Here is a 25,994-nt window from a genome sequence, read left to right as displayed (position 1 = left end):
ATCTCAAGGCCATCAGACTTAAATAGTCATCACTAGCAGGTACCACCCGGTTACTCAACTCTGCACCTTAGAGGCTGCTGCCATATATACATAGACATGGATTCACTGGCCACTTTAATAATGTTTACATACCGCTTTACTCATTTCATATGTATACACTGTATTCTAGTCAATGCCACTCCAACATTGCTCATCCTAATATTTATATATTTCTTAACTCCATTCTTTTACTTTAGATTTGTGTGTATTGTTGTGAATTGTCAGATATTACTGCACTGTTGGAGCTAGGAACACAAGCATTTCGCTACACCCGCAATAACATTGCTAAATATGTGTATGTGACCAATAACATTTGATTTGATCTGCCAAACTGAGGAGAGAGACCATCTATCTGTATGATGATGTCAAAGCCATTTGACCACAGGAGACTCACTGAATATTTGGGTTGTATGAGTGATAAAAAAAACAATGCATATGACAAATCAATTTTTCCTAAAATCCACTCCACTAATCAACAAGGCATTTTCTTTCTTTTCACACCTCATGTATTTCATCTACAGCCTTCCTCATCCACCACCATGTCCTTGTAGTGGCATAGGACTACATTGTCGTTGTTGTTGTAGGTGACAGGCGGATGGGTACTCAGCAGGGCTGGGGCGTGCCGCAGGGGTCCAAGGAGTGTACCAGCGTCTGCAGAATGGCATGGTTGGTGCCGTTCAGGCTCGCTCACTCAGCGGGAATGGGCACTCTACGTGGCAGTAGTCCTACCAGCCCATGTCCTTGAAGTCGATGTAGAGGTGGCATGACTTCAAAATCAAATCAAATTTTATTTGTCACCTGCGCCAAATCAAACCGGTGTAGACCTTACAGTGAAATGCTTACTTACAAGTCCTTAACCAACAATGCAGTTTTAAGAAAATACCAACAACAAAAAAGTAAGAGATAAGAATAACAAATCATTAAAGAGCAGCAGTAAATAACAATAGCGGAGCTATATTTTTTATTTATTGAATTTCACCTTTATTTAACCAGGTAGGCCAGTTCTCATTTACAACTGCTATCTGGGCAGGATAAAGCAAAGCAGTACGACAAAAACAACAATGCAGAGTTACACATGGGATAAACAAACGTACAGTCAATAACACAATAGAAAAATCTATGTACAGTGTGTGCAAATGTAGTAAGATTAGGGAGGTAAGGCAATAAATAGGCCATAGAGGTGAAATAATTACAATTTAGGATTAACACTGGAGTGTGCAGATGAGGATGTGCAAGTAGAGATACTGGGGTGCAAAAGAGAAGAAAAAATATATAACAATATGGGGATGAGGTATTTGGGTGTGCTATTTACAGATGGGCTGTGTACAGGTACAGTGATCGGTAAGCTGCTCTGACAGCTGATGCTTAAAGTTAGAGAGGGAGATAACAGTTTCCATCTTCAGTGATTTCTGCAATTCGTTCCAGTCATTGGCAGCAGAGAACAGTAAGGGAAGGCGGCCAAAGTAGGTGTTGGCTTTGGGGATGACCTGTGAAATATACCTGCTGGAGCATATGCTACAGGTGGATGTTGCTATGGTGACAGTGAGCTGAGATAAGGCGGGGCTTTACCTAGCAAAGACTTATAGATGACCTGGAGCCAGTGGGTTTGGCGACGAATATGTAGCGAGAGCCAGCCTACGAGAGCATACATGTTGCAGTGGTGGGTAGTATATGGGGCTTTGGTGACAAAACGGATGGCACTGTGATAGACTACATCCAATTTGCTGAGTAGAGTGTTGGAGGCTATTTTGTAAATTATATTGCTGAAGTCGAGGATCAGTAGGATAGTCAGTTTTACGAGGTTATGTTTGGCAGCATGAGTGAAGGAGGCTTTGTTTGCGAAATAGGAAGCCGATTCTAGATTTAATTTTGGATTGGGGATGCTTAATGTGAGTCTGGAAGGAGAGTTTACAGTCTAACCAGAGACCTAGGTATTTGTAGTTGTCCACATTTTCTAAGTCAGAACCGTCCAGAGTAGTGATGCTAGTCGGGTGGGCGGGCGGGTGCGGGTGCGGGCAGCAATCGGTTGAAGAGCATGCATTTAGTTTTACTAGCATTTAAAAGCAGTTGGAGGCCACGGAAGGAGTGTTGTATGGCATTGAAGCTCGTTTGGAGGTTTATTAACACAGTGTCCAAAGAAGGGCCAGATGTATACAGAATGGTGTCGTCTGCGTAGAGGTGGATCAGAGAATCACCAGCAGCAAGAGCGACATCATTAGTGTCCAAACTGTTCGGACACTACAGACAGAAGTTGGCAGATCGGCTCTTCCGACTTCGTGTTTGTGAGAGTCCCATCTTTCCATAGAGTAGTCATAATAGTTTGTAGGCTAAACCGTTCGGACGCTACAGACGAATGTGTGAGAACACCGCTCTAGCTGTCACCTTTCACTGCAGTTGCAGAAGTGCGACATGCGGTGGATTGAGATGCATCCAATGCAAAAACACTGATTGTGTTGTTATGCTGATTAGATTCACATGGGGCCTTTGAAATTGACTGTAGGGGGTTTTAAGCCAGTTCTCAGCCAAGGCTGTGAGGTCCAGCGTGAGGGATCTGGGCTCTGGTTCTAGCTACACCGACTGGGACTGGGACAGCACCAGCCTGCGGTTGGCCTCTTGGCTCGCTCCCCTCAGGGTCGCACGCAGCACCTTGTACAGGGATACACTGAGAGCCTGTGGGCCCAGGAGGAACCTTGGTGTGCGGAACACGTCCCACAGGAACTTGATTTCAAGCTGCGCCAGAGAGAGCTGCTCCAAGGGCTGCAGAAAAGACACGTTGAAGAATAGATGTTTCTCCACACAGCCGTGGCCCTCAAGCTCCAGCCTGACACCAGTCTGAGAACAGAAAAAACAAGACATATTAGGTTCACATTTTAGTAGGGCCCAGGTTTCAATTTACAATTGAATTTGCAATGTCACAGTAATACAAGCCTTTATCTGTAATAAAGAAAGCCAATGCTCTCTGACTTTGTCCTCCTAGTTTATTTTTCAGTGGTATATTTTGCCCCAAAAACAATAGGAGTGAATTAACTCAGAAGCAATTGTTTTCAAAGACCAAACGGTATCACTTGAATATCAAACTTGTTTAAAATTGATTGTGTATGTATGCCTATGTAGGTCAATAATGACTTGACCTCAAATTGTTATTCTGATCATTTTTTTGAAACAGACATTCCTCTTTCTTCCAATGCTCTTAAATGGAAATGAGCACTTCAAACAACAACAAAGCAGTCACCCAGACACCTTTTTAGGTAAACAACTGAGGGATGGCACTGGAGAAATGTAACCACTCAAATTCATAGACAGACCTATGGATGTAATGACTGACCATCCATAAAATATTGTTTATACCATGTTTTAAGCTAAACAATGTTTGCTTACAATTACATTGTTTACAATGGAGTAGGCTACAACAACCCACTGGGCACAGATGTCAATTCAATGTCTATTCCACTTTGGTTCAACGTAACTTCAATGAAATGGCGTGGAAACAACGTTGATTGACCAGTGTGTGCCCAGTGGGAAGCTTCTTCTGGTGTTCTGATGTGATAAAACAGTAGAACTAAGCTCACGAGGCATTTGTCGAAGTTATATATTCCTCAAGAATCAATTACGTGTTTTTCTGTTGCGTGATTTCAGTCTTGGAGGTGTGTTTCCTGACCGATTCTGCTTTTGGTTAATGATATTTGTCCCACATGAGACGCTAGACGCAGAAGCCTATTTCACTTCCTCAAAATCGCCAGAACGAATGTAAGATAACTCCAAGAAATCTGTAATTAATGTCGACATTTTTGCCAATAATTGCTCAATTTTACATCTAACTAAGGTGTTTGGTGCAGTATTTCTCAAGTAAAAAAATGCGCAACGTGTTGTCTATGTAAACAAAGTCAGAGCTGCTGGGCATGTCTGTCTTACTGTCTATGCTATTGGATAGAGGGCAATCACCGCAACTGGTCACCCCATGTTAGTGTGCAAATGGACATTGTCAAATCAAAACCCAACCTTCATTATTTACCGATTGTGATGCAGTGATGTTCCAAACTCCTTTTTAGACAAGACTGACTTCATGACCAAAATGATCTTGTTTACAGTTTGTAGTCAATTTCGACACTCGAATAACTGTTTCTGACTCAAATCGATGCCACATAGGCCATTTTCGAAGGGATTTGTTGCTTTTGAAAGGCAGTCACTCATTAAATGTCCACAAATGTAGCAATCGCCTCTTTAAAGTCTACTCGTCAGTGTTGTCTTTGGCTGTGACATTCGCTAATTAATTTCACCCGCTGGACCATAAAAATGCGAAAACTGTTTTGACTTTGTGTTATTTAATGGAAACCTGGGCAAGCAGCCAATGTAGAAACCGCTGTAATTTTCCTGGTTGCTACAATTCTACACTGTTCGCTCAATTTCTGTTTAAGTGAGAAAACAAGCACTGTAGGATATAATTTTACCATCTGAAATATATTTTCATTAACAAAAATTATAGTTTTTACAGCTGTTTGAAGCTGGTGGACCAAAACAGAAAGTAAAAGGCTCAAGTGGGAGTCTCTGACCTTGTTAGTGAAATGGTATTCTGGGGAGGGAGATTTGAATGTAGCCTAGTGCTGTTGGAATTCATCTAGCTTCCACATAGGGGAGAAATTCGGAGAAATTATGTGCAGAACCTTTAACTTCCCAATTTCATAATACCTTTGACCACTAGACGGCAGTCACTGGCCTTTAGAAAAAATGCAGGCTATGCTGTCTTCTGGACTGCATGTTTTCTTAACTTGTAGCCTGTATTTAGAGCATGCAAACATCACAAGACCCGAAAGTGCTCAAGACATTGTGCCATGTACCATGACCAAGGATAGAGTACTATACACAACCAGCCGCTAATGGCTAAAGGGGATACAGATACCATTAAAGGAGCAACCAGCAGTTGCTACATCAATTCTTATAAATTGATATTTACCCATTCATTATTTTAGAATATAATTTACAACTCGAGCTTAGTTCGACTGTCGTACCCCATCAGAACCCAAAATAAGCTTGTAATTGAAAAAAAAATGTCAACAAACCACCTCAAAACTTGGTTTAAATTAAAACTTTGATACCATAGATGGTCAATCCTTGTATCCATAGCTTGGTCTATGATTTGAGAACATTTCTCCAGCCTCAGTGGGGAGGCCACTAAGTTATTGTTTCTACTGCTGATTGCCACTTTAACTGTACATTGAGGGAGAATGCAATACAACAAAGGCCCTCTAGGTGTCATGAGGAACAAAGCAAGTCAACAGAAAAACCACTTGGCTATTATCAAAATAGATTTTATTCTAGACGTTTCAAAGATCTGAGTGATATTACAACAGTCAAATGCGTAGGTTGCAGAAAGTCTCAGCAACCATATGAGAGAGAGAACATAACAAGGGTGAGGGCAAAGACAACATGGAACAAACAAAAAAAATCTGCAAACAGGTATTTACATGGTCCAGGGTGTTATGACACGTCCTTGTTAAAGTTGAGATTTATTGTTTTTGTTCATTTTTGCGTACATAGCTACAAATAAATCTGAATTATAAAAGTTTCCAAAGAGTACAAAAACTTCAAGGGCTTTTTAGACATAGCAAAGATAGAATTAGTACTTTAGGTAGGAACAAAAAAAATAGCAAACACATGAATGCAGTGTAAAAAGCGTCTCTTTTTAAAAACAAAAGGGTTATAAAATACCATTCCACTGTCATAGACTTCATAATAAATAGTGTCATCATGGTACAATCCACTCACTGTTGATTATATTAAAGAAAACTTCAAAATACTCTTAGCTTCTGTATAAAATTTGTTTGTAAAACAAGTGACATTCTGAGAAAGAAAATCGCAAAGGAGGCTTTTGAAAAAATACAACCAAAAAAACAACATTGGTGTTTTAAAGCGACAGGATGATAGCTAGGGCTAAGATATGGGATTTTGGAATGCCATGAAGTTGGCCTGGATCCGATGTGTAACCAATAAGTCAACAGTTTAGACACTACTATTTCCCCTTCCTTTTTAACGGAACTACTGCACACGTTCAGCTGAGAGTGAAATAAAACCATGAGAATTAATCCCTGTCTGGATGTGCCAACCAGGGTTGGGAGTCAACTCTAAATTAAATTCATATGATGAACTGAAATTCCAATTCAAGAATGGAAAGAAAGTGCCATTCATTTTCAACGAGGAATTTCTTTCAATTCTTGAATTGAAAGCTCACTTACAGAATGAATCAAAATAGAATTGACTACAACCCTGGTTTTAAACATCTCCCTGTTACGCATTATTCTGAAGTGCAGAAAATAAAGAACGTATATAAACCCAGTCTTAGGGCTGCTCTTTTATAGCTATGACCGTTTAATGGTATTTTATAAAGAACCATTTCTCATGGTAAAAGACTCACATGATATATAGTACCGCCACATTTTCCAAGCATGTCTTCGAGAGTTCCAGATTTTTTTTTAAACCACCCTTGCACTTGAGCGGCATATAAAAAGAATCGCCTGTGATGTCACAGATATATTATATGTAGTTACAATGTTACATGAAGTCATATATGTTCCAAAGTCCGCTTCTCATCTCAACTAATCTCCCTGCAAAAAAAGAGAAAAAGGCTAAAAAAAAAAAACTGCACCTTCTGAAACAACAAAACAAAAACGCTGTCTATCCATGCATAGGCCTCAACACAGCCTGTGTTGGTGCTGTGCACAAAATCACTTTTAAAACCACAACCAAAGAGCAGACACAGCATTGTGTCCTAAAACAGAACACTTAAAGCAATGGTTCACTCCAAAAATCAAACTTTGTCAGATGTTTATAGAACTCAAAAGTAGTCTTGGAACGTGGAGTCATCTTGTTTAAAGGCGTCCGCATGCTTCCCAGCCGAAACCGTTTGGAAGAGTTTGTGCATATATTATGACGACATTTTGTGATGTTTTTGTTCGTTTTGGACTTCGGTAAGGGTTTTTCAGGCACACAACATTTTCTCTTGAGGAAAGCCGAGGTTGGTAGCTGAAGTCTACACCCATTCGTCAGTGATTGGTCAACAGTTAGGATTCTTCAGTGAAATCTGTGTTAACATTCAACGAGACAACTCGTTTTCATGCACATTTTTTCATTGAGAAATACTGCACCAAACATCTTAGTCACACAATTTTATATCTAAGATCTCCTCTGCAAAAACGTCAAAATTAATGATAGATTTGGGGCGGCAGGGTAGCCTAGTGGTTAGAGTGTTGGACTAGTAACTGGAAGGTTGCAAGATCGAATCCCCGAGCTGACAAGGTAAAGATCTGTCGTTCTGCTCCTGAACAAGGCAGTTAACCCACTGTTTCTAGGCCGTCATTGAAAATAAGAATTTGTTCTTAACTGACTTGCCTAGTTAAACAAAGGTAAAAAAAAATGTTTTAAATAAATCCTGAGTTACCTTAGATTAATTTGGATTATTTTGAGAAAGTGTATACTGGCTACGGTGTCTCAAAATGGACAAACAGTACTATTGCCGCTTGTTTCAAATTTTTCAAGTGAAGGGCTTTTAAGGAAGTATACGAGCACACTTGTTCAGTTCGCCTAGCCGCCAGCCAAACTGAAGCATGCAGACGCCTTTAGACCACTTTCGGGTCCGAAAACTACCGACTAACTTTGACGTTGGAGTCAACCGCCTAAACATGACACCTGAAGACATCAACATCACTAGATCCCAGACATCAACAGTCAATGACAATCATAAACATTTTGTTCAACATGACAAATTGCAATAAGGTTGCCCAGCGTTAACATTTCAAATGTGATAAGAGTTGGTTGTCGATTGAAGGAAGCATAGTTGAAACTGACTGCCGGCATTTGAAAGGGCTGGCGTAATACTTATGAAGGTCCTATGTACAGTACACGCCACTCTATGCAAGAGTTACTGCTGAAATCAAGACAGCTACAGTATGTCCAGATTAATTACCAAGCAAGACCGGTCAACAAAACAAAGCAAAAAAATTACAAAAAAAACTTAGTGATGGCTTAGTCTGATTATCATTTAGCATTTGTTAGCTTAGCACGCGATGGACTGTGGAGGTACAACATATTGTGAATAGCACAGCTCAGAGGTTAATGGTAACGTCCTCTATCAACCAATCAGGATACATGGAGCGTGTTCAATAGGGAGAAATCGTTCTGAAACGGAGGTTCTAACTGAACGTGTCCAAAGTGAAACACTTGTTTTTCCATTGCAAAACTTGTTGCTACGTAGTGTCCTACTGAACACAACCCGCCTGTAGGACATTGTGGCTTTGGATGTGGGTTGTCCTGTCATTCATGAGCTACCCAAAGCACTGCCATCCCTAGGTTCTGGCTAAAAGCTCCCCGGAGGCACAGATCGAGGATCAGCTTACCCTCCCCCAATCCAAGCCATAGCCATTACGGGAGAAAATGCCAAACTGACCTTAGATCAGTGTCTGCAACTTCCCCTAACCAATCCATTACACTCAAATCTAACATCACATGTAGTTAGGATGTAAGAGGGTGGGGCTTTCTAGTAGCTGCAGTGATGATCTTTAGTCCAAGAGTTTATTAGAATTCTCAGATATCTATTAAGCTAACAGTTTTGCACACCTGAAGCCATTTAAAAGGTAATAAGAAGTACAAGTATGCGTATGGCACCTTTAATCCCCACTAACTGCTCTCCCAAAAATGTTTCATCAAAAGGATTTTGGCAAACTGAAAGAAAGCTTTGAATTGAAAACAAATGAACCCATTTCAACTTTATAAATATATATTTGTTGTTCAATGTATTTTTGAACCACAAAAACATGCATGGACAGTGCCAAAATGAATGAATTCTCCCAATATCAGTTTGAAACCCAAATAAAAAAAATCCTACTGACCTTACCTCTCTCGACATGTAACACAAACCTACGGCAAAAAAAGTAAAAACCTAAAGCAAAAAAAATGGCCACAGGACGACAAAAAATGTGGACATGTACAATATGCACACACCAACGACGTGGGGGGAAAAAAAGCTTAACATTTCTCATTTCTGGTATAAAGGATAAAAAAAAAAGTAATAAATAAAACAACAAATTGCAGATATTTTGGTATGTATGCAATGGGTCCTCTTCTCTTCAATATGATTTTTGTCTCGGTGACCATAATAAAGTCCTTTTTCTCTCCTGTGGGTCTGAGTCTGACTTGAGAGAAGTCCAGATCCCCTTTGCTGGGGGTTAGTTTGACCTCTTCTCTGGAGGGGTAGTCTGTGTGTTTATGGGGGTGTTGGGGTGCTCTGTTTGGCTGTGATGGTAATGGTGGTGGTTGTGATGACGGGCCATGGCTTCTGATGGGACTACAGCAGTGTAGACGACAAGCTGGGACAGTCATTTTGGCTATGTACACATTCGTAGTCGGTCCATGGCTCCCCAAACGAGCGTCATTTCCTCAGGTCTAATACGCAAACCTGGAATGGAGAGAGAGAGGTTGAAGGTCAAATGTAATGAGCAGGGCAAGGTTGTTTGTTTTTTTTCTGACCATGTGACCACTGAAACCCCTGGCCTTAACAACAAGACAAACACACATCCATTATTCGTCTAAGTAGTGCTGTTTCCACTGCTGAAAAACACTTCCTTTCATTATTCAATTTTAGAACTCTCAGCTGCGCCAATGTGTAAAACCTCTCAAGTCCAGTCAGAACGATAGCTATCGACTTCCTAACCGTCCCCGTCAATAGACACTGCATCATGCAAGGAGATAATTGGTGGTGGGTCTCACTTTACTAGGACAATCCCTTACAGATTATCCGTAGATGCTCAAACCTATTGACAAACTATCTGTTTGATTAATTACTCCACAGCTGCAACTATTGACATAAAAAAAAACATTGTTTACTGCTCTAGCTGTAATACTGACACTTGATGATTAAAAACAGCTACTGGAAACTGGATAGGTAGTTAGATTCCTGGTGGTCCCGGGAATCTAACCCACCATCTTGGCATTGCTAGTGCCATGCTCTACCAACTTAGATACAGAGAATCTACATCTACACATCATTTGCGATGATCATCAAAATTGTTAAAAGTTTGTAATAACGTTTTTTTTTTTTAACGCAACAGTTGGACAAATGGATGAAGACACTCAACTTTTTGAATGTCTTAAATCCATCATGTATTTAATGAATTATAGCACATTAAACATTTTACTGGAACGGACAAATAATGAATGAAGTTCAAGGATTTTGGTGGGAATTCAGGTTATCAATTAGACAAATGTTCCTTATTTTTTCTTAGACTACACATATACACTGAGTTTACCAAACATTAGGTACACTTTCCTAATATTGAGTTGCACCCCCTCCCCTTTTGCCCTCAGAACAGCCTTATTTCGTCAGGACATAGGTGTCGAAAGCATTCCACAGGGATGTTGGCCCATTTTGATGCTTCCAACAGTTGTGTTAAGTTGGCTGGATGTCCTTTGGGTGGTGGACCATTCTTGATACACACAGGAAACTGTTGAGCGTGAAAAACCAGCAGCATTTCAGTTCTTGACACAAACCGGAGAGCCTGGCACATACAATCTATGTCTCAAGGCTTAAAAATCCTTCTTTAACCGGTCTCCTCCCCTCCATCTATACTGATTGAAGTGGATTTAACAGGTGACATCAATAAGGGATCATAGCATTCACCTGGTCAGTCTATGTCATGGAAAGAGAATGTTCTTAATGTTTTGTATACTCAAGTCTATTTTCGAATGGTATCAGGTATTTATTTTATATTTTGTGTCACATTTTTACATTTTAGTCATTTCGCAGACTCTCTTATCCAGAGCGTACATTTTCTCAGTACTGGTCCCCCGTGGGAATCGAACCCACAACCCTGGGCGTTGCAAGCGCCATGCTCTACCAACTGAGCCACACGGGACCACGAGTCATGACAGCAGTCAAATTCCACGTGGCCATTTAGTCACGGCAACTAGGCTTCTCCAAGCTCTGATGTTGCGGATGGTCATTAGCAGCCTACCAAACTTGCTTACTGCCTGGTACTCAGCGCTCCGTTGTCCCTTGAGAGGTGTGTCGGAGCACGGCAGCTGGGAGAAGGGAATTACAATTAGCCTATCATATTCAGGCCAAGGGCACAATGGCCACTTTTTTTTAAGGGCCACACAAGGGGGATTCCGCCGGGAAATTCAAGGCCTGGTTAGAATATTATCAAGTGCTTGTCAAATTGTGAATGGGAGACTGATGGTGTGCAGCTTCTGACTTTTTTCAAATCATCATCAGTCTCATCATGCAGCCTTAGAATGTATTAAACATCAAAACATATAGCCCAACCTTTATCACAATTAAAGTTAAGCATATACCGTTTCTTCGTTAATCGCTCGACACAGAATAGTCGCATGTGTACACTTCCTTTGAAATCATTGAGAAAATATTGTTTCTATTTTATTAAGCTATGTTCAAAACTAATTTAAAAAATAAAGCCACGGAATTCTAAGCAAATCTGCTAAATGAACTAGTGTAGCCCACAGCCATATGGCATAGCCAGAACAGGACCTAACATAAGGACAACTCAGAGTATGCTATTCTGTTCTTCTGAAATGGACAACATTTTCTTCATATGTTTCTTTAGACCGGTCTAAAATAAATCACGGATTTATTGGGATGGCGTAGACTATATTAAATTGATTTCTTAGACTTTTTAAAAAATGTAGATGTTCTAAAGGTTTGCATCAGTGCCTTGTAAGATGTGTGTGGAAGCCAGGAGATGCTAAACTTGGTTATGCTAATTGACGGTCCAGTACTGTGAGACTGGCAGTTATTTGCTTGACAATCACTGGCTGACAATTTCAGGACCGCCACAACCCTAGGTGGAATAGGGCTTACAACCACAAAAACGTCCTCCGTTCAGGCCTACCTACACTTTTCTAGACTGCCTCTTTAATTACTGTTGTCACGTTCTGTTGCATAATTCAACAAACGTGTCAATAGCAGGATACGCTCTGATTAAAAAATCTACACGCTTGGCTCTAGATTACACAGTCTACAGTATACACGCTTTACATTGTTTGCGAGATCAGATATATCGCTATAATCCGAGTGTTCATTTTCGGAAGTTTCTTTCATTTCAGCTCATCTAATTTGCAAACATTTCAACTGTATCAAATGAGAACTTTTTTGGTGTAATTGAAAAAAGTAATCTTTCGTGTGATGCAAGTGTCGAGATGTGTTAAATCCCTGACGAAGCTTTAGCGTTCGTATAGATTCACTGGAAAGACGGTGTGTTCCACTGAGCCCATTTCAGCCATTACCGGGGTGTGTTTGACAGGTCATTCCAAACATTTTCGCGGTCGTAACGTTAACGGAGGAAAAAAAACAGCAGGTATGAAAGAGTATGATGAGTAAAATGAAAGCAATCAATCCAGCGAGATTGAAGTAAGAATTGGATTTGGCACCTCTCAAAAACACAGGACATAGATGGCTGAAAAAAAAGACAGATCCTCAGGTGGGCTGGGCATGCGAGTTGCTATTAGCACAGTGCCATTATCCATATATAGGTGTCACTAATAGGTGATCATGAACAGTGACCATAAATGAAGCCAGGAAAAACTTGGGACCCTAGATATAGCTTTTAACTGTGGTCTAATAGTTTTTCCCTTCTCAGTTCCTTCCTGAAAACAGGAAAATAAGTCCTGGCCATGAAGAGGCGGCTGGTGACTTACTGATCCGTCTGACGCGCTGGCTCCCACTTTGTCCCCCGTGGCGTTCCAGCACACCTCGAAGATGCCCCCCGTTCCCCTGTAGCTGTGGACTAAAGCACCCGTCTGTACGGACAGACAGGGATGTGATCAGCAAAACAATGATAAGCAGAAGAACTGGGGACAAGTCAATTTCAATCATGTTTTAAACGCATAGGGCTGAATCCTTACTTGAGAACAGAACAAATCACCGGTTGAAATCAACGCATGATTTACGTGAAAGTCAAGAGTTTTGCGCTCAAATCTCAAGTTAGGATTTGGACCTAAATATTCAAACCCATGCATCGACCATCAGATCAGCCCTGCAATAAACAGTTGGTCTTGAGATGTGAATGACGTATGAGTGAGAAGAGCGTGTGTGTGTGTGTGTGTGTGTGTGTCAGTCCATCCCGTACCTGTGTGTTCCAGATGTGGACACACTTGTCGAAGGAGCCGCTGGCTAGGTGGCGCCCGTCGGGGCTGAAGGCCACACTGTAGACGGGCTCTTGGTGGCGGGTGAGAGTGTGGATGCACACGCCACGCTCCACGTCCCACAGGCGCACAGTCGAGTCAAACGACGCACTGGGGGGGAGATGGAATAAGACTTTAGTGTCCATCTTGGAAAGGAAATGCATCTTTTGCTCTGCTCCTAACCTCCAAGACACCACAGAAAAGCAGACAACACACTCGGGAGGGACTACAGGGTCAGCCCCAGTGCAGCGCCCCGAAGCAATTCAGGAGAGGAGAGGAAAGAGAGAGAGAGAGGAAAGAGAGAGAGAGGAACCATTCACTTTCATTTGATTACAGTGACCATCCTGGGATCTATTCAGTTGGGCCAAACAGAACGTAACAGATTGAGAAGCATAGAATGAACATACATGACTCCATACTACATCACGTACAGATCCTAAATGCATTTGTTTGACACAAAACCCCTTATTAGCCCAAACCCCCAGAGGCATGCTGGGAGTTGGAGTGGTTCCTAGCCTTATATTACCTGGCCAGCATCAGATTGGCATTGGGATTGTTGGTCCCAGGCCCCGTGGGGCTCCACTTGATGGTGTAGATCTCCTTACTGTGGGCCTGCAGGTCGTGGACACACGAGTCCTGCTTCATACTCCAGATCTGGTAGAGATGGAGGGGAGAAGAGAGAGAGAGAGACGTGAGGACTCCAATCAATTATATGTACCGACTAGGGAAGAGATTCTAGTTACGGCTTATTAACTACAGCCAAAAGTGGACCCCGATAACACTTATTTTGTACCGTTCCTACTCCATGAAATTACATATTTGGCAGTAGTTAGGAAGTTGTGTGTGAGCTGTGTGTACTGACCTTGAGTGTCATGTCGTCGGAGCAGGAGGCCAGCAGACTCCCCGTAGGATCCCACTTGATTGCGTTCACTTCATTCTAGAGGGAAAAGAGAAAGGGATGAGGGAGGATACAAGGAAACATTTTGTGAACTTTATTATATAGGTAGTGCACAAACGGGGTGCACGTACAAAGGCACTTCCTGCAGTGATGTGACGAAACAGGATGGGCAAAAGCTTTCACCTATCCTCTATATTCAGATCAATGCGTTTGAACTAGAGGGTGCCACTTTAGACTACTGAGATTAATCAATGTCAGTCACAATGGCTGTGTTTACACAGGCAGGCTAATTCTGATCTTTTGACCAATCAGATTAGATATTTTGCAAATAACTGAGCAAAAGATCAGAATTGGTCTGCCTTTGTTATAACGCAACCATTGTTAACGTGACAGGGAGAAGAGACTATCGAGATGCACCCAGGCCAGAAAGCCAGTCCAGTCTCAGGTCTTACCGTGTGTCCCTGGAAGGTCTTGACTGGCCGGTCCTGGCCCAGCTTACACACATGGATGCACATGTCCGTGCTGCAGGAGGCAAACGTGTTGTTGCTCTGCCAATCCACGTCCAGGGCCGGAGCTGAGTGAAAGGGAAATTGCTGCTTGGCCTCCCCTGTGTGAGCATCCCAAATGATCGTGGTCTAAACAAGAGAAGGATATATTGTCAGAGTCTTTTCGTCATGTGCGTGACAAAATTACACAATACCATGACAAAGCAATTACATATTAAAGGGATGTTAAATCCAAATGGAAAAAAAAAACATCTGGTTTCTTCTATTCTTAAATGGCTTTCTCCACATACACATTCCAGGGTTCTCTTTATTTTTACTATTTTCTACATTGTAGAATAATAGTGAAGACATCAAAACAATGAAATGACATATGGAATCATGTAGTAATAGAGGTCGACTGATTATGATTTTTCACCGCCGATACAGATTATTGGAGGACCAAAAAAAGCCGTTACTGATTAAATCGGCAGATTTATTTTTATTTATATATTTGTAATAATGACAATTACAACAATACTGAATGAACACTTATTTTAACTTACTATAATACATCAATAAAATCAATTTAGTCTCAAAAATAATGAAACATGTTCAATTTTGTTTAAATAATGCAAAAACAAAGCAAGAAAGTAAAAGTGCAATATGTGCCATGTAAAAAAGCTAACGTTTAAGTTCCTTGCTCAGAACATGAGAACATATGAAAGCTGGTGGTTCCTTTTAACATGAGTCTTCAATATTCCCAGGTAAGAAGTTTTAGGTTGTAGTTATTATAGGACTCTCTCTCTCTCTCTATACCATTTGTATTTCATATAATTTTGACTATTGGATGTTCTAATAGGTACTTTAGTATTGCCAGCCTAATCTCGGGAGTTAATAGGCTTGAAGCATTGCAAAGAGCTGCTGGCAAACGCAGTAAAGTGCTGTTGGAATGAATGCTTACGAGCCTGCTGCTGCCTACCATCGCTCAGTCAGACTGCTCAGTCAAATCATAGACTTAATTATAATAACACACAGAAATACGAGCCTTAGGTCATTAATATGGTCAAATCCGGAAACTATCATTTCGAAAACAAAACGTTTATTCTTTCAGTGAAATACGGAACCGTTGCGTATTTTATCTAACGGGTGGCATCCCTAAGTGTAAATTTTGCTGCTACATGTCATAATTACGTAAAATTCTGGCAAATTAGTTCGCAGCGAGCCAGGCGGCCCAAACTGTTGCATATACCCTGACTCTGCGTGCAATGATTGCAAGAGAAGTGACGCAATTTCTCTAGTTTAATATTGCCTGCTAACATGAATTTATTTTAACTAAATATGCAGGTTTAAAAAAAATATACTTCTGTGTATTGATTTTAAGAAAGGCATTGATGTTTATGGTTACGTACATTCGTGCAACGATTGTGCTTTTTTTCACAAATGCGCTTTTGTTAAATCATCCCCCGTTTGGCGAAGTTGGCTGTCTTTATTAGAAAGAATTAGTCTTCACACAGTTTGCAACGAGCCAGGTGGCCCAAACTGCTGCATATTCGCAAGAGAAGTGAAACAATTTCCCTAGTTAAAAGAAATTCATGTTAGCAGGCAAAATTAACTAAATATGCAGGTTTAAAAATCTATACCTGTGTATTGATTTTAAGAAAGTCGTTGATGTTTATGGTTAGGTACACATTGGTGCAACAACAGTGCTTTTTTCGCGAATGCGCTTGTTAAATCACCCGTTTGGCGAAGTAGGCTGTGATTCAATGATAAATTAACAGGCACCGCATCGATTAAATGCAACGCAGGACAAGCTAGATAACTACACATGGTTTATGATATTACTAGTTTAACTAGTGATTATGTTAAGATTGTTTAATGCTAGCTAGCACCTTACCTTGGCTCCTTGCTGCACTCGCATAACAGGTAGTCAGCCTGCCATGCAGTCTCCTCGTGGAGTGCAATGTAAATCGGCCATGATCGGTGTCCAAAAACGCAGATTACCGAACGTTATGAAAACTTGAAAATCGGCCCTAATTAATCGGCCATTCCGATTAATCGGTCGACCTCTATGTAGTAACCAAAAAAAATGTTTAAACAAATCAAAATATATTTTATATTTGAGATTCTTCAAAGTAGCCACCCTTTGCCTTGATGACAGCTTTGCACACTCTTGGCATTCTCTCAACCAGCTTCACGAGGTAGTCACCTGGAATGCATTTCAATTAACAGGTGTGCCTTATTAAAAGTTAATTTGTGGAATTTCTTTCCTTCTTAATGTGTTTGAGCCAATCATTTGTGTTGTGACAAAGTAGAGGTGGTATACAGAAGATAGCCCTATTTGGTAAAAGACCAAGTCCATATTATGGCAAAAACAGCTCAAATAAGCAAAGAGAAACGACAGTCTATCATTACTTTAAGACATACATTTCAAGAACTTTGAGCATTTCTTCAAGTGCAGTCGCAAAAACCATCAAGCGCTATGATGAAACTGGCACTCATGAGGACCGACACAGAAAAGGAAGACCCAGAGTTACCTCTGCTGAGAGGATAATTTCATTAAAGTTGCCAGCCTCAGAAATCGGCAATTAACTGCACCTCAGATTGCAGCCCAAATAAATGCTTTACATAGTTCAAGTAACAGACATTTCAACATCAACTGTTCAGAGGAGAATGTGTAAATCAGGCCTTCATGGTCGAATTGCTGCAAAGAAACCACTACTAAAGGACATCAATAATAAAGAAGAAACTTGCTTGGGCCAAGAAACACGAGAAATGTACATTAGACTGGTGGAAATCTGTCCTTTGGTCTGATGAGTCCAAATTTGAGATTTTTGGTTCCAACTGCCCTGTCTTTGTGAGACGCTGAGTAGGTGAACCGATGATCTGCGCATGTGTGGTTCCCACCGTGAAGTATGGAGGTGGTGGTATGATGGTGCTTCGCTGGTGACACTGTCTGTGATTTATTTAGAATTCAAGGCACACTTAACCAGCATGGCTAATGACCCAAAACACACCTCCAGGCTGCGTAAGGGCTATTTGACCAAGAAGGGGACTGATGGAGTTCTGCATTAGATGACCTGGCCTCCAACTTCACCTGACCTCAACCCAATTGAGATGGTTTGGGATGAGTTGGACCACAGAGTGAAGGAAAAGTGCTCTGCATATGTGGGAACTCCTTCAAGACGGTTGGAAAAGCATTCCAGGTGAAGCTGGTTGAGAAATGCCAAGAGTGTGCAAAGCTGTCATCCAAGGCAAAGGTGGCTACTTTGAAGAATCTCAACTATACTTTTTTTTAGTTACTACATGATTCCATGTGTTATTTCATTGTTTTGATGTCTTCATCAATGTAGAACATAGTAAACATAAAGAAAAACACTGGAATGAGTAGGGGGGGTGTTGTTCTTAATGTATTTTCACTATGAGTTTGGAATAATACTGTGAAATTGTTACAATTATGATAAAGCCCTTTTAGTGTAAGAGTTGTTTGAAACGACCGCCTGAAATTTCTACCTGTTTTGGTGGGAAGGAGTTTTGGCCTGCCAGTAAATTAGTTAATAGACCAATAAGAAAGAGAGTTCCAAACCTCTAAGCCAATAACAGCTAGTTTTCCCCTCCCCACTCAGACAACAACCAGACAGTCCTAGCAAAAATCTTAATTTAGAAATTGCTCTTTGCTAAGAAGCTATTTTTATTTTCAATGAAAATGGCCGAAAAGAAACAATCACAGTAAGGCACTTAATATCAAATCCTTTCTGGGTAAAAATGTAGATAAAATGTCTGCATTGGACCTTTAACACACACAAACCATTATCTTACCTTATCTACTCCTGCACTGAGGATAAAGTTGCCTTTCTTATTCCATTTGAGGGCAAATATAGGACCTTTGTGCTGGCCCAAGGTACTGGCGAGGTTACCTGCAAAAAACATGTCATGGTGCTTGTTTAGCAAGAGAACAGTACTTTAGACCATCTGTGAATCTGTTTAGAAATGTTGAGATGTGAAAGTTCTGACATTAAAAAAAAAAGAGGCAATACGGAACTTTTGCCTTCGAGGTTGCTCTTGAGCCACACAAAGGGGTCCCCTAAATGGACAGAAATATTGTCCATAATGACCTAATTGGACAGAAAGCGTCACTCCTCCCCTCGCCCGTGAGCAAAAGCTTATATTGTTTGCCTAAAACTAAGGATTGAAGCCAACATTTTACGTAAACAATTAGCATGCCCATAGTGTATCTTTAAATTGCTTACCGTCTTTAGTCCATATTCTGGCAAAGCCATCGTACGAGCCTGTGGCTAGCAGCGTACCCTCACTCTGAAAGATAGAAATTCCTCAGTTAGTAATTTTTGGGACCAAAACCAAACCTTTTCAATAACCTGTAGTTCTAGGTTTCTGTGGCACCCCAAATTAGGACAAAACATGGCACTGATCCTAACTTGAGATTTATGTGAATTACTCAAATCTTGGCTTAAATCTCCTGATGACAAACATTTGAGAAAGTCAGTTTTTCCTACTTATCTCGAGTTGTGATTTGGCCAAAAGTACTTAAAAATGCTGGTTCAGTATCCTCCAGCAACTTGTAGAGCAGGGAGAAATGACTGTAAGTCTATATTCTGAGTAGCGGTAGTGAAAGCCCTGCATTTTCCATGGGAGGGAACGAAGCCGTCCCATATATCCGGTTGGGAAGCGCTGCCAGAGAATGCATTTGGCAGCCGAGACATACACGCACACCAGAGTGTGTACACACACAGTCTGTCTGCCCCCACCCCTCAAACACACACACACACACACACTCTCTCTCTCTAACCCACATTCCAGTCCAGTGAGGTGACGTCTTTGTTGCTGGGTACGTCCTGACCCCCCTCCCGTATGCAGTGTCTCAGCACCAGCTGGGTGGAGCTGCCTGTGCTGTTCTCACTCAGGTTCCAGATCCGCGCCGTTGAATCCCCAGACCTGCGCGCGCGCACACACACACACACACACACAGTCGTCTAATGTGCAACGTCTTTGGCTGCTTGTCAGCCTAAAACATAGCAACATTAACCCTTTACACTCGTGGGAATTGGACTATAGCGATAGGGCTAAATTGAATCTTAAAATACTCTGGATGCATTCAGTGAAATGACAAGACTAATTCCTGGAAAACGTGGGTAGGTGCAACATAAGATTTAAAAAAAAAAAACAAGTGTTTGAGTGAGAGGACTAACTGGTGTCTCCAAATGACCACACACATCTCCAAAGTTTGCGTAGTTCCTAAGCATTTTCAATACACTTTTATGACTAAAAGAAGAGTCTTCAACTATAAGTCTTTTTTTTTTTTTTTTTTAGCTCTCCTAGCTGTGTCGTTGAGGAACTAGAGCAAGCACACTTGTAGTTGTTTCGTTTGGAACACAACCCTGCATCCCCAACTTCACACAATTACTGTTGTTTACGCAATCCAAAAGCGGTCCATTTTAAATAGCAATCTGGGTAAGGTGGGCATGATTTGAAAGCTTGCCCTATTGCCAACATGACTAGTTAAGTTATAAAATACGATCTTACAGTGTTAGGCTTTCACTGTAAGGCGATTCAGAGAAACAGGTCGTCATTGTGGTGCGCATAGAAAGAGTCATGAGTGCATTCAGGTGCATTTGCTGCGGCAAGTTTTCTTCACAATAAACAAACATCGGCTCATTCTGTTCGGAACAGAATCATTAAGCCTAGGCCTACTCACCAAACAGATGTCATGGCCGTAATTCATCACCGTGCAACGTTCAATGTGGAATTGTTAATCCATTTAGAAAATCCCAAAGAACATGTAGAATAAACTAAATTCAACATCTGTCTGTGTATCCCTGAAAACATTGTCTTTCAACTCACCAAATTGAGCCCTGTTTTAAATAAATCACTCTTTGAGGAGAGAGCTCTGACGTCATGTATAGCAGGTTACTGTACAGCCACTACGTTGCAATTTAGGCACTTACTGGTGCCCAAATCTTCAATTTTCAAACTGTGTACAGGTACGTGTGTAAAGGGCTAATAAAACACACTTCTCAGGATTAAATTAGATGTGCGAGTACATATCCCTGCCAAATACACACATGCTTTATCTTAAGTTTACCACCAACACTCTGTTGTAAACTTCCTTGATTAAGTTCTGCTCAACTTAATCAAGGAAGTCTGATCAAAATGTAGGTCAACGCATACTAATCATGAAAACTGCCAATGCTATATGAAGGGGGAATTTACTTCATGAACAAAAATCATTTATCTTTAGGCTGTCTTTCTCTAGAAACAGGGATACAGGGATAGAGAAGTAGAAGAAGACAGTGAATGATAGGAGGGTGAGAGGAAAGGAGAGAGGAGTAGGAGAGAAGAAGACAAGACAGTGAATCCGAAGGAGCGAGAAAGAGACGTTAGAAAGAGAAAAGAAACAGAAGGATAAAGGAGTCGGTTCTGTACCCTGAGGCGAGCAGGTCATTGACGGGGTTCCAGGCACAGATGAACACCTCGGACTCGTGGCCTCGCAGCACCATGGCCTTGTTCTGGGGAATCTCAACGTCCCCGTCCACCTCCATCATGTCTGCATGGTGGTCTGGAGGGGGAGGGAATACACCATATAGTTAGATAGAGGACTCAACTTTGTATCAAACGGATTATATCCATCTCGTCTTCTTACCATCACATTGAGGTCTTGGGCTGCCCCCTAAATCTCCCAACTGTGCACTTGGACATTCCCTGATCATCTTTTAAAAGTGTGGGATTGATGTAAGCATTGGCTAAAGGGAGTTTCGACCACTTAAAATGCATGACGGAGGAAACGTCAAGATTTTCATTTGGTCCGGCTTATCGAGTAGCAGCTAAACCTATGCTGGTGTTAGTAGGAATGATTTGGAGAGGAAAAGGTAAAACCATCTCCATTGTCAGTTAAACAAGGAGGTGATTATGTAGGTCTATGTATTGTAAATCATTTGTACTGTTGTGACCAGGGGTTAAACAAATCCAATCTTAAATCAATTACCTCTTCCAATAAATCCATTTAATTCAATTCAAATTCCAGGTCAGTCTTTGAATTCAGAGACAATTCAAGTCCTCTCAATTCCAATGTTAGGTGAATTCAATTTCTAGTTCAATATTATCCCCAAGAATACCCCAAATTCCAATTTGATTTCAATTCCCTTTGGTTTTCAGGCCGATAATGTCAATGTTCAGACAGCTTCGCTATACTAGACATACAAAATCAGTTGAAATTATTTCAAACAAATCCTGCAGTACATTTTTGATACTAAGTGCATTAATTTCATTAACTGATTAAATGTTTTTACAATTCCAATTCAACACAATTCCAATTCCATAACTTGAATTCAATAGAATTCAGTCATTAGTTAATAAAAAATGGGATTGGAATTTCAAATAAAATTGGATTTGAACCCAACCCTGGTTATGATATCATGTTAACTATTACGAAAAATATTTTTTTTTGTCAAATTCAACAAAAATAAAAGAGGTGTCATAATGAAAGGTTCTGCTCACTTGCTAAGGCGTGGGCGCCATTCTCCTCGCCGTTGGCAGCGGTTCCACCCTCTCCGTTCTTGGTGCCGCCGGGCTGGGGGCCCTGGGTGCCACTGGCGCTGCCAGCCCCGGCTGCCTGCTGCTGATGGGCCAGCTTTTCCCGGTAGGCCTGCTGCCGCGTCTGCACCACATCGGGCATCACAGCGTCGATCAGAGACAGCGACTCGATGGGCCGCCCGTCAAACAGAGTGCCATCCTGGGTGACATGATACAGGGGTCGCAGCATTAGCTTTCAGAAATCTACATTTTCAAAACGCTGACCGTCAAATCTGCGATTTAATCTGCATTTTATATAGGAATGGGCATTTGGCCTTTGACTGTACTCGCATGAGCTATTTTTTAGAAATAGGGAAAAAATGTGCACATTTATCTATATGCCAACAGTGTGCAACAATGCCTAATTTATCAAAAAAACATTACAGATAGCTAAATTGCTAAATTGCCTCATATATCCATTTAACATTAATTTATTGAAACTGTAACTGGTTATATTATATCGTGGAACATAATCTTCAAAATGGCGGCAGCTAGCCTAGTGGTTAGAGCGTTGGGCCAGTAACCGAAAGGTTTCTGGATCGAATCCCCGAGCTGACAAGGTAAAAATCTGTCGTTCTGCCCCTGAGCAAGGCAGTTAACCCACTGTTCCCTGGGCGCCGAAGACGTGGATGTCGATTATGGCAGCCCCCCCACACATCTTTGATTCAGAGGGGTTGGGTTAAATGCGGAAGACACATTTCGCGTTAACGCAGGATTATACGTTTTTCACACAGAAAAGTACAAATTCAGCAAATTTTTGTCGTCATGAATTTTTACGATAGCCAACTTTAACTTTGTGGCTGTGGTAACCAGTGATAACCACAAAGTAGCCTAAGAGGAAAATTACGCAGTTATTCCAAAACTGCAGCTCATTGTGGGAACACATAATTCCCTACTTCAACCAGTCCATTTTGAATATGTGCAAAAAATGTAGCTCGTGTATCCCATCAGTTAGATACGTTTTTAAACGCATTTATTTCTGTAGGTGCACTCAGCACTTCTGTGTAAAGGGCGCAGTCGGACGGCAAACAGAGTTAGTGAGACACAAACAGAGTTAGTGAGACACAAACAGAGTTAGTGAGACACAAACAGAGTTAGTGAGACACAAACAGAGTTAGTGAGACACAAACAGAGTTAGTGAGACACAAACGAGTTAGACACAAACGAGTTAGACACAAACGAGTTAGACAGAGGGGAAAGGGAATTTAGGGAGCAGAACTGCGTGATGCCTGGCCTGGTTTCTTTTTTTTTTTGTGTCCCACAAATGCACATGTACAAATGGAACACTAGAATCAAAGCAAATGAACGTTGTCTTCAAGAAAACATTGACCAAATCGTTTAAAGTATAAAAAAAAGAAAAAAAGTGATCTCCGGGTTAAAGTTTGAGTTTTGACATCAGTTTGAGTACTCATGCCCATTCCTAGTTTCACATTGAAAGTCAGTGTTTTTTTGCTTCAAATCGAGTGATACAGGGCATGCAACTCTAGTTTTTCTTCACACAAAATGCATTAGCGCAACACATTAGGCAGAAAACCGTTTTCATCAGATGACAACAGAAGTGCTAATCTATTTGGCTACCAGCCACACAAGTAAATTAGCGTACAAAGAAAAAGCAAGGTATTCTTTTAAAAACCATGCACATTTTTAAATGTTTATCATAGAAAGAATGTAGCCAGCTACATTTCCTAATGTTTTGTTTGAAGTTAATCTTGCATTTTAAATTTGCGACTGAAGAAAAAGAAATACACCGGACGAAAGTACCAGAGAAAAGTAACCTACACATCAGTCAGAGCGCTGTCTGGTGGTTCAATGACAAGAGCAAATATATTTAATCCCAGTGGAGAAGTGCAACTGAATTTTCAATAGGAAGTACTTTAGATATCCGTTTACAAAATGCAGCAAGAACTTTTCTACATTTTAACCTTCCTTTCCTGTGTAAAAAAACGCAACATTAACACGACCTGAGACATATGTTTGGGTTTCAACACAGCAGTTGCCATTGACCAGTGATACAGGTACAGAAACGTTTTCATTAAAAGAGGGGAATTCGACTCAAAAGTTCAAATTTTATGTTTCGTTCTTAACCTTTTAATATTTCAACAGATATGTCTAACATAGGGCTGGGCGATATAGCCTAAATATCATAACAAAATGTTTTACATTTTAGACGGTATGAGGCTATTTTATGTTTTTGATTAATAAAAGTTCTAAATATGACCCTAGGGTGGCAACACAAATTGTAAGTGATTGCAATGGGGCTTTCTCCATTCTGATTGTTTTATAATGTTCAATCCAACTTCAAACCAAACTCAGCATTTTAAACAATTTCTGCATTTCTTGCACTTTTGTTATAATTTCCACACTGTGCCATGCAGGGCTGCATGATATGGGCACACATCTAGGCCTAGTTAATTGGTGAACTGTTTGAATCATAATTATTATTCTAATACTATAGGCGGAATATAGTGGGCATTTATTTCCTTATTATTGAGTGATTAAAACATACAATATACTTGCCGTAAAGCCACTCAACAACTACATCACATTAGTCATCTAACAGACTCCCATCCAGAGCGACACACACAAGCAACCAGGGTCAACGCCCTGCTCAAGGGTACGTCGACAGATCTCCCACAAGGTCAAAAAACGGGGACCTGAACCAGGGATCCATCAGCCACCGGCCTAAGCTCCCGACCGCCAGCCCTCCAAGATGTGTCCGTGTATGTGCAGATTTGAATGAGTGTGTGTATATGCATGTGTACAAACACCAGCACGGCATCAGCCTCAGGCAAACAGGCATTAGCTGTAAAAACACTGTCCCACACCGTCATCCCACGCCCAGCAACTCCACTCCCACTTGTCTCCAATTCCACATCCCAGCCCTCAGCTTCCCTCACATCTCTGCTGGCCACCCTCTTTGGATTTATACACACCATATATCTTTCAACTATGCTGTGATGTTTGATATACAATTTCAATCCATCTAATCGAATCCAAAGATAGCGAGTTGAAGATAAATACTTTTACTAAGAGTATTAGTATATTATTAATTGACTGACCGGGTCTCTCCAGATCTCCCAACAGCACTATTTATAGGGTCAGTTTTAGATCAATGTTCTGCATTGTCAGCCATTCCTGAACCTGAGACCAGAAACAGGTTACCTGAGGGCAATACCAAATCTGCAGAGCTTCGATGATTGAACGCCCCAAATATTCAACATTTTGTTGGTGGCAAGAATTCTATATAATAATTTTAGCTGAAAAGCACCAAGTCTTGAATCTTGGGTAGTTTTATAAACTCAGCAAAAAAAATAATAAAAAAATACCCTTTTTCAGGAACCTGTCTTTCAAAGATAATTCGAAAAAATCCAAATAACTTCACAGATCTTCATTGTAAAGGGTTTAAACACTGTTTCCCATGCTTGTTCAATGAACCAAAAACAATTAATGAACATGTGTACCTGTGGAATGGTCGATAAGACACTAACAGCTTACAGACGGTAGAAAATTAAGGTCACAGTTATGAAAACTCAGGACACTAAAGAGGCCTTTCTACTGACTTGGAAAAACACCAAAAGAAAGATGCCCAGGGCCCCTGCTCATCTGCGTGAACGTGCCTTAGGCATGCTGCAAAGAGGCATGAGTTCTGCAGATGTGGCCAGGGCAATAAATTGCAATGTCCATACTGTGAGACGCCTAAGAAAGCGCTACAGGGAGACAGGGCGGACAGCTGACCGTCCTCGCAGTGGCACATCACGTGTAACAACACCTGCACAAGATCGGTACATCCAAACATCGCACCT

At 41.0% G+C, this 25,994-nt stretch overlaps 1 protein-coding gene and 1 pseudogene across 3 annotated transcripts in view; both read right to left on the bottom strand.

Moving 5' to 3' along the window:
• Positions 1-550: 550 nt before the first annotated feature.
• On the bottom strand, positions 551-8,935 carry LOC115157713 (protein DVR-1-like; annotated as a pseudogene).
• The window catches only part of LOC115156660 (F-box-like/WD repeat-containing protein TBL1XR1), a 36,291-nt gene continuing 18,879 nt past the window's right edge, over positions 8,583-25,994 (bottom strand). For all 3 annotated transcript variants that reach the window (XM_029704191.1, XM_029704190.1, XM_029704189.1), the window contains 11 exons: positions 22,117-22,351; positions 21,046-21,178; positions 19,416-19,557; positions 18,855-18,918; positions 18,424-18,521; positions 14,575-14,757; positions 14,087-14,161; positions 13,751-13,878; positions 13,170-13,335; positions 12,739-12,840; positions 8,583-9,484 (listed from right to left, as the gene is read on the bottom strand). In XM_029704191.1, the coding sequence (XP_029560051.1) occupies positions 9,458-9,484; positions 12,739-12,840; positions 13,170-13,335; positions 13,751-13,878; positions 14,087-14,161; positions 14,575-14,757; positions 18,424-18,521; positions 18,855-18,918; positions 19,416-19,557; positions 21,046-21,178; positions 22,117-22,351 (1,353 nt within the window). In that variant the 3' untranslated portion in view covers positions 8,583-9,457. The remainder of the gene's footprint in view (positions 9,485-12,738; positions 12,841-13,169; positions 13,336-13,750; positions 13,879-14,086; positions 14,162-14,574; positions 14,758-18,423; positions 18,522-18,854; positions 18,919-19,415; positions 19,558-21,045; positions 21,179-22,116; positions 22,352-25,994) is intronic.

This window comes from Salmo trutta, chromosome 21, assembly GCF_901001165.1.
Source record: "Salmo trutta chromosome 21, fSalTru1.1, whole genome shotgun sequence".
NCBI classification, from domain to species: domain Eukaryota; kingdom Metazoa; phylum Chordata; class Actinopteri; order Salmoniformes; family Salmonidae; genus Salmo; species Salmo trutta.
Note: the sequence above shows the minus strand (reverse complement) of the source record. Positions and strands in the feature narration are given on the sequence as shown.